Below are 9,562 nucleotides of genomic sequence, written 5' to 3'. Positions count from 1 at the left end.
AAAAAAAAAAAAAAAAAAGAGAGAGAGAGAGAGAGACAGTCTCTTAATAAGGAAGCATATGGTACATAGACAGGCTTTGACGAAACTGGCATTCACAAGCATCATTATTGAATATATAGAGGGAATGTGGGCAATAACTATCAAAATGATAAATGCATATAAAGATAGTATCAATATCACAGCAGATAGTAATATATTAATATTATAGCTTTACTGACATACATGCAAAATAATACGTATTATATGCACAGGGTTTTTTTTTAGGTGGAGTATCGCTCTTGCTACTATTGTCTACACTGAAGTGCAATGGCTTGATCCTGGGTCAGTGCAACCTCTGCCTCCCAGGTTCAAGTGACTCTCCTGGCTCAGCCTCCCAAGTAGCTGGAAATAAAGGCATGCACCACCATGCCTGGCTAATTTTTGTTTTTAGCAGTGTTGGGAATTTTGCCACGTTGGCCAGGCTGGTCTCATACTCCTGACCTCAGGTGACCTACCCGTCTCAGCCTCCCAAAGTGTTGGGATTACGGGCATGAGCCACTGTGGCTGGCCACAAGGTTGTATTTTTAAAATGTATTTTTTTCCATTTTTGAGACAGGGTCTCATTCTGCTACCCAGGCTGGAATGCAGTGGTGCAAACTTGGCTCACTTGCTACCACTGCCTCCTGGGCTCAGGTGATCCTCCCACCTCAGCCTCCAGAGTATCAGGGACACAGAGAGCGGGGACAATAGCCACCATACCTGGCTAATTTGTGTATTTTTTGCAGAGACAGGATTTCGCCATGTTGCCCAGCTGGTCTCGAACTCCTGGGCTCAAGTGATCCACCTACCTCAGCCTCCGAAAGTGCTGGGATTACAGGCATGAGCTACCGCAACTGGCCAAGGTTGTATTTTGAATAGCAAAGAAATCCATTAAGAGGGGTCTAGTTGGCTGGGCGCAGTAGCTCTCACTTGTAAATCCCAGCACTCTGGGAGGCCGAGGTAGCTGGGTCACCTGACATCATGAGTTTGAGACCAGCCTGGCCAACATGGTGAAAACCTGTCTCTACTAAAAATACAAAAATTAGCCAGGCTTGGTGGGAGGCACCTGTAATCCCAGCTACTCGGAAGGCTGAGGTGAAGAATCACTTGAACCCAGGAGGCGGACATTGCAGTGGGCCAAGATGGTGCCACTGCCCTCCAGTCTGGGTGACAGAGCGAGACTCCGTCTCATTAAAAACAAACAAACAAACAAACAAAAAACGGGGGTCTAGTTAAATCTGGTACTTCCATACAAAGTGATACCTTTGAAATATAAATTAGAGAAAGTATTTATATATGAATATTGAAAGATCTCAAAAGTATATTTTTGAAATATAAAAAGCATGGTATAGGACAGTGTATTGTTCAAACAATATCTGTATTGTTTTTATATCCATAATATATCCCTGGAAGATACTATCAAAATGGGTGTCTAGAGGAAAGAGACCTGGACTGGATGGGAGATTTTACTGTATATTTTCCTCTATTAACCATATAAATTTCATCAATACATTAGTATATAAAAATTAAAATATTAAAAAAATACTTTTAAGATGAGGTCTCGCTCTGTTGCCTACGCTAAAGTGCAGAGGCATGATCAAAGCTCACTATATAGCCTTGAACTCCTGGTTTCAAGCAATCTTCCTCCTTCAGTCTTCCAAGCAGTGGGACACCAGGTGCACCACACCACCCTGCCGAGCTAATTTTTGTTTTTACTTTTTATAGAGACGAGATCTCACTCTGTTGACCAGGCTGATCTGAAACCCTTAGCCCCAAGTGATCCTCCCACTTCAGCCTACCCAAGTGCTGGGATCATAAGCATGGGCCATGGCATCAGGCCAGCTTATAGTATATTTTATGTTGCTAAACACTAGTGACAGAAATGCTACTTTAGAAAAATTTTAGCACTTATAAAGAACTGGGTTTGTTTTTGTTGAGACAGAGTCTCGCTCTGTCACCCAGGATAGATGGAGTGCAGTGGCGTGATCTCAGCTCACTGCAACCTCCACCTCAATCTCCTGCCTCAGCCTCCCAAATAATTGGGATTATAGGTGCCCGCTACCATGTCCACCTAATTTTTATATTTTTACTAGAGACAAGGTTTCACCATGTTGGCCAGGATGGTCTTAATCTCTTGACCTCGTGATCCATCCGCCTCAGCCTCCCAAAGTGCTGGGATTATAGGCTTGAGCCATCGCGCCTGGCCTTTTAAAATTTTTTTTTTTTTTTTTTTTTGAGATAGCGTCCCACTCTGTTACCCAGGCTGGAGAGCAGGGCAGTGATCTTGGCTCACTGTAACTTCTGAGTCCCAGGCTCAAGCAATCCTCCCACCTCAGACCCGAGTAGCTGGAACTACAGGTGCTCATCACCATGCCCAAGTAATTTTTATGTATTTTTTGTAGAGACAGGGTTTCACCATATTGACCAGAGTGGTCTCAGGACTCAAGCAATCCTCCTCCCTTAGCCTCCCAAAGTGCTGAGATTACAGGTGTGAGCGACCTCACCTGGCCTTGAGCTGGATTTTTGGAGCATTTCTGGTATTATAAAGTATTATTTCAGAATACTATAAGAGTAAACATTCCTAAGTACTTAATAAAGTGATTCCATTGGACTGGGCATGGTGGCCTATGCCTGTAATCCCAGCACTTTAGGAGGCTGAGGTGGGTGGATCACCTGAGGCTGAGTTCGAGACCAGTCTGGCCAACAGGGTGAAATACCATCTGTACTAAAAATACAAAAGTTAGCCTGGCGTGGTGGCACATGCCTGTAATCCCAGCTACTTGGGAGGCTGAGGCAGGACAATTGCTTGAACCCAGGAAGTGGAGGTTGCAGTAAGCTGAGATTGTGCCACTGCACTCCAGCCTGGGTGACAGAGTGAAACTCCGTCTCAAAAAAAAAAAAAGGTCAGGCACAGTGGTTCACGCCTGTAATACCAGCACTTTGGGAGGCTGAGGAGGCAGGCAGGTCATCTAAGGTTAGGCATTTAAGACCAGCCTGACCAACATGGTGAAACCCCCATCTCTACTAAAAATACAAAAATTAACTGGGTGTGGTCGCATGTGCCTGCAATCCCAGCTACTCAGGAGGCTAAGGCAGGAGAACAGCTTGAACCCAGGAGGCAGAGGTTGCAGTGAGCCGAGATCACGCCACTGCACTCCAACCTGGGGGACAGAGCAAGGCTCCATTCTCAAAAAAAATAAAAACACAAAAAACTTTCATTAAGCTGTTACTTCAGAGTCTTTGACAAAAATATTAAATATCACTTCTTTTTGTCACTACCATAACAGAGTACGTACATACCTGTGCAGAGAGGAGAACAAATTTCTTTGGAGGTAACATGTGCTGCTGTACAACAACTGGTGAATCAGTTATTGGAATATGATCCTTATTTAAGGGTGTAATTATCTTATCTACTTTCAATTCATCTATTGCAGAAAGAGCCCAGGAATGACCATCAACACGGGTTGTCATCTGTGTAAAAGAAATAAATGTTTTACATATCATACTGAAATTATATAATGTAAAAGAAAAAACTACAGACTTAACAAAGATGTAAATGTAATAAATTAATAGTACATGAATATATTTTAAAGTATGTATGTAATTTTCTACTATCATTTTTTTTATCAGGTATTTTCCAGGGTTTTTATTTTTGGGACAGTATCTTACTGTTACCCAAACTGAAGTGTAGTGGCATAACCACAGCTGACTGTAGTCTCCACCTCCCTGGGTTGATTCTTCCACCTCAACCTCCCACGTACCTGGGACTACAGAATGCCACCACACCCAGCTAATTTTTCTATGTTTTGTATAGACAGGGTTTTACCATGTTGCCCAGGATGCTCTCGAACTCAAACTCATGGGCTGATGTAATCTGCCGATCTTGGCCTCTCAAAGTGCTAATCAGGAATTTTCTTTGTTTTTTCTGAGATGGAGTCTCACCCTTTCACTGAGGCTGTAGTGCAGTGGCTCAATCAGAGCCCACTACAATACCTGCCTCCCAGGTTCAAGTGATTCCCCTACCTCAGCCTTCGAGTATCTGGTATTACAGATGCACACCACCACAACCAGCTAATTTTTGCATTGCTAGTAGAGACAGGGTTTCGAGTTTTGCCACATTGGCCAGGCTGGTCTTGAACTCCTGACCTCAGGTGATCTGCCTGCCTTGGCCTCCCAAAGTGCTAGGATTAAGTGAGCCACCGTGCCCAGCCATACACAGGCATTTTCTATACTAAAACATAAATCTTTTTCTACTAGAGGACAAGGGCAAACTTTTCTCAAGATAAACTAAATACTATTTAATAGAATTATAATCCTCTCAATCAAATAGCTTCTACCATCATTCCAGGATAGATTGTATCTGCTAAGCTAATACAATCTTTCCTTTAAAAAGTATTTTACCAACCTAGGCAACATAATGAATCCCCATCTCTGCAAAAATTAAAAAACTACCTGGGTGTGGTGGTGTGTGCCTGCATGCCTAGCAACTCAGAAGGCTGAGGTAGGAGGACTGCTTAAACCCAGGAGTCTTGAGGTTAAACTGAGCTATCATGCCACTGCATTTCACTCTGGGTGACACAGCAAGACCCTGTCTCAGGAGAAAAAAAAAAAAGGTATTTTAATTCTTTAAAACACTCTATAATAAAAAATTTCAAGCAGCCAAAAATGTAGAAAATATAGTAAAAGTCCACATGCTAAATACCTACTTTCAACAATTGTTAGCAGTTTGCCTGCATATTTTTGTTTTATTGTACTATTTGAAAATATAGGCATCATTTATCAGTAATAAATACTTTTGCACATTATCTCCTAATAATAAGAATGTTTTCTTACAAACCATATAATAGTAACATTTAAAAATGTTATCGGCTGGGCGAGGTGGCTCATGCCTGTAATCCCAACACTCTGGGAGACCAAGGCAGGTGGATCCCTTAAGCTGAGGAGTTTGAGACCAGCCAGGGCTACATGGCAAAACCCTGTCTCTACTAAAAAATTAGACGAGCATGGTGGTATGTGCCTGTAGTCCCAGCTATATGACGGGATCTGAGGTGGGAGGATCCCTTGAACCTGGGAGGTAGCAGCAGTGAGCTCTGACTGTGCCACTGCACTCCAGCCTGGGAAACAGAGTGGTCTCAAAAAAAAAAAAAAAAAGTTACCAATTCCCTAATATAATTTAATACCTAGCCAATATAAAATTTCCCTTGCTAGTCCCATGTCTTTTATGACTATTTTTGGGAAACCAGGATTTGATCAAAGCTCATACACTATACTTGATTTTTTTTGTTGTTGAAAACAAAAGTCCACCTTTGTTTGAGAAAAACTCAAAGATTAAATCAAATTATATGACATGCAGCATTTGCTCTAAAAAAGTTAGGTGGGACAGTGTCTCACACCTGTAACCCCAGCACTTTGGGAGGCCAAGGTGGGAGGATCGCTTGAGCCCAGGAGTTCAAGACCAGTCTGGGCAATATAGTCAGACCCTGTCTCTACAACAAATTTAAAAGTTGAGGTGCAGTGGCTCACGCCTGTAATCCCAGCACTTTGGGAGACCGAGGCAGGCGGACCACGAATTCAGGAGATTGAGACCATTCTGGCTAACACGGTGAAACTCTGTCTCTACTAAAAATACAAAAATTAGCTGGGTGTGGTGGTATATTCCTGTAGTCCCAGCTACTAAGGAGGCTGAGGCAGGAGGATCACTTGAAGCCGGGAGGCGGAGGTTGCAGTGAGCCGAGATGGCAGTACTGCACTCCAGCTTGGGCAAAAGAGCAAGACTCTGTTTCAAAAAAAAAAAAATTGGCTGGATATCGTAATGCACACCCGTAGTCCCAGCTACTTGAGAGGCTAAGGTGGGAGGACTGTTTGGGCCTGGGCAACAGGGTGAGAACCTGTCTTTACCAAAAAAAAAAAAAAAAAAAAAAAAAAAATTTAACCTTTATGGAGTGCTTCCTATGAGTGCCAGGCATTGTACTGAGTTCTTTACAATCATGAGCTTATTTAGTCTCATAATGCCATAGAGGTAGGTATGATTACAACTATTATAGAGAAAGAAATAGAGGGTCAAAACATGTTCTCTACTTCACAGTTCTGAGGAAGGAGAGCCAGGATTAAAATCAGCAACCCCCAAACACAGCATCTCAACTAGGACAGAGTTTATATCTTATTAAGCTCTGAATCCTCACATTTCATCATAGCACAAGGCTGGTAGTACATGCTCAGTAAAGCTCAAAGAATAAAGGAAAGAGGGAGAAAGGCACTCCTTATCTCCCTCGTGTTCCTATCTCAGCTACTTGAACTGTATCAGAAATTTGGTAGAGTTCATGCAGACAATACTCCCATCCCTGGGAGTTGAGTTTTTCCAGTTCCCCTTTATGGAGGGGCTCAAATTTAAGAACCACCAGAAAACCACTAGTTTTCAGTGAAAACTAGAAGCAAAATGCCTGTGAAGAGGTAGCTCCAAAGAGAGAATACCAGACATTCACACCCCACTAGGGGTTGGTTTATCTGGTTTGATCAGCAGCCTCTGTGGGCTATGCAGCACTATTTAGGAGGACAGGGGTGGGGAGAAGATACCAAAGGAATGGAGAGAAGTAGCCTCCCCTTACCTTCTTATAAACTGGGGACTAGGATGGGCAGCTGAGGGCGGGGGCAGTTAGTGGGTTCATAGCAGCCTTGGCTCTCACCCAGGAAGATCACATCCACTTCATAATGTATGTGGTAATCTTTGTGTTTAAAACAAAACTGTGTGTGTGTGGGTGTGCCTTTGTGTATGTAGGAAAGAAAAATAAAATACAATAAGAAAGATGTTGGCAACTCAATTATCTCATGTAAGGTTCAACTGACTCTTCAAACTTTATGTTTGAAAGTTTGTATGATTAAAAAAAAACAGGGCCAGGCACAGCGGCCCACACCTGTAATCCTAGCACTTTGGGAGGCTGAGGTGGGTGGATCACCTGAGGTTAGAAGTTCAAGACCAGCCTGACCAACATGGAGAAACCCTGTGTCTACTAAAAATACAAAATTAGCCAGGCATGGTGGTACAAGCCTGTAATCCCAGTTACTTGGGAGGCTGAGGCAGAAGAATTGCTTGAGCCCAGCAGGCAGAGGTCGTGATGAGCCAAGATCATGCCATTGCACTCTAGACTGGGCAACAAGAGCGAAGGGCGAGACTCCATCTTTAAAAAATATATATATATATATATATATAAAATTGCAAAGAGATTGTTAGAACAAAATTCGAAGTCACAACTACAATGGATGGCCTCATAATTAAATAACTGAACAAACAACATATTTAAATGAGATAAAGGTCATTTCATATGAACCTGACCACGTTTTCAGACAAAAAAAAAAAAAAAAAAAAAGCTGGAGTTTTTGTTTTCACATTTGTAAAAGGTGACTGATATTTTCNAAAAAAAAAAAAAAAAAAAAAAAAAAACTTCAGAGAAGATACATGTATTTTTTGGTACATTATGGAAAACGTTCTGTAAAGGTCCAATGTTCTGTAAAGGTCCAACGTCCTTTAAAGACTTTTTTGTGATTACCACAGTAACTTCTAACCTGACAGAGGAAAACAAATAATTAACAGGATAATTTCTTTACATTATAATTCCTAATCATATGTTATTAGAAGCAAACTGCAATAAATCAGACGATAAAGTTTCTTAACATATTATCCTTCACTTAAAATTATGTAATAGTTTTTTCAGAATTGTCAGGATTACTTACCTGGGTTTCCATCATTGGCTTTTGGAAAGGAAAAGTATCATGGTTGACACACCATAAGATATCATTATCCTCATTTTCTGAGGCTGCCATCAATAGAATACCTAAAAGTTTAATACACAAAACATTATTACATCACGTCAAATAATATGCATCCTCAATAACCTTTATTATTAGGTTGGTGCAAAAGTAATTGCGGTTTTGCAATTAAACTTACAAAACCACAATCACTTATGCCAACTTAAAATTAACATATATAGATGTATATACAATATCAATCTTTATAAACAAATGAGTCACAAAATAAAATAATTCTCTGAAAGACTGTATAATTATTTGTAGGGTAGAGTCATTAAGTGTTCTCAATTTTAAACTATATATCTCTCAGGTAAACATATATTTTTTTCACATTTTAGCATTTTGGAATTTAGGGTATATATTACAGTCAATGGGTCTATCAATATCATTATTAATTTTTTTTCTTTTAGGCGGAGTTTTGCTCTTGTTGCCCAGGTTGGAGTGCAATGGCATGATCTTGGCTCACTGCAATCTCTGTCTCCCAGGTTCAAGTGATTTTCCTGCCTCAGCCTCCTGAGTAGCTGGGATTACAGGCATGCACCACCACGTGCAACTAATTTTGTATTTTGCAGTAGATACAGGGTTTCATCTTGTTGGTCAGGCTGGTCTTGAACTCCTGACTTCAGGTGATCTGCCCACCTTGGCCTCCCAAAGTGCTGGGATTATAGGCGTGAGCACCTATAAACCGCACCCTATAAACCTATAAACCGCACCCTGCCAATTACTAATTTTATAAAAATATACTTAGTACATAAAAAATGCTGTGACTGACAATTCACAATGTAATACAAGCTAATATTGAATGAAATACAGTTTATATACTGATTAATTCAAACACACCATGAATAAAAATGATGAAGGTGCAAGAGGAACGGAAGAGGCAGTGTACTACAGAAGCAATTATCTAGGTGAGGTGCTGTGGCTTATGCCTGTAATCCCAGCAGTTTAGGAGGCTGAAGCAGGCTGATTTCTTGAGCCCAGGAGTTTGAGACTGGCCTGGGCAATAAAGTAAGACCTAGTCTCAACAAAAAATGAAGCATGACTACACACTGCACTCCCGCCTGGGTGATAGGAATGAGACACTATCTCAACAACAACAACAACAATAACAACAGCGGCGCAGCAATTATCTCAAGAAAAGTCGCCAACACGGTGGCTCACATCTATAATCCTAGCATTTTGGGAGGCCAAGGTGGCAGGATTGCTTGAGCCCAGGAGTTCACCAGCCTGGGAAACATGGTGAAACCCCGTATCTACAAAAAACACAAAAATTAGCCAGGCATGCTGGCACACACCTGTAGTCCCAACTACTCAAGAGGTTGAGCAGAAAGGATCACCTGAGCCTGGGAGGTTGAAGCTATGGTGAGCCAAGATCCTGCCACTGCACTCCAGCCTGGGCAACAGAGTGACAACCTTCCTCTGCACCTTCAAATGACTTGGAAAAATATCCATATTCATGGATTTGAAGACTTAATATGGTTAAGGTGGCAACATAGCCCAAATTGATCTACAGATTCAGCTATCACAATCCAACCTCACTTTTTTTTTTTTGAGACAGAGTCTCACTCTGCGGCCCAGGTTGGAGTGCAGTTGTAGGATCTCAGCTCACTATAACTTTCACCTCCCCGGTTCAAGTGATTCTCTTGCCTCAGCCTCCCAAGTAGCTGGGACGATAGGCATGCCTCACCATGCCCAGATAATTTTTGTATTTTTAGTAGAGATGGGGTTTCGCCATGTTGGC

General features: G+C 41.6%; 1 protein-coding gene across 2 annotated transcripts in view; it reads right to left on the bottom strand.

Moving 5' to 3' along the window:
• NUP155 (nucleoporin 155) overlaps window positions 1-9,562 on the bottom strand; it is an 81,744-nt gene that overhangs the window by 41,507 nt on the left and 30,675 nt on the right. For both annotated transcript variants that reach the window (XM_017548238.2, XM_017548239.2), the window contains 2 exons: window positions 7,747-7,847; window positions 3,319-3,489 (listed from right to left, as the gene is read on the bottom strand). In XM_017548238.2, the coding sequence (XP_017403727.1) occupies window positions 3,319-3,489; window positions 7,747-7,847 (272 nt within the window). The remainder of the gene's footprint in view (window positions 1-3,318; window positions 3,490-7,746; window positions 7,848-9,562) is intronic.

The sequence above is a fragment of the Cebus imitator genome, unplaced genomic scaffold, assembly GCF_001604975.1.
Source record: "Cebus imitator isolate Cc_AM_T3 unplaced genomic scaffold, Cebus_imitator-1.0 Scaffold205, whole genome shotgun sequence".
In the NCBI taxonomy this organism is placed as follows: Eukaryota; Metazoa; Chordata; class Mammalia; order Primates; family Cebidae; genus Cebus; species Cebus imitator.
Note: the sequence above shows the minus strand (reverse complement) of the source record. Positions and strands in the feature narration are given on the sequence as shown.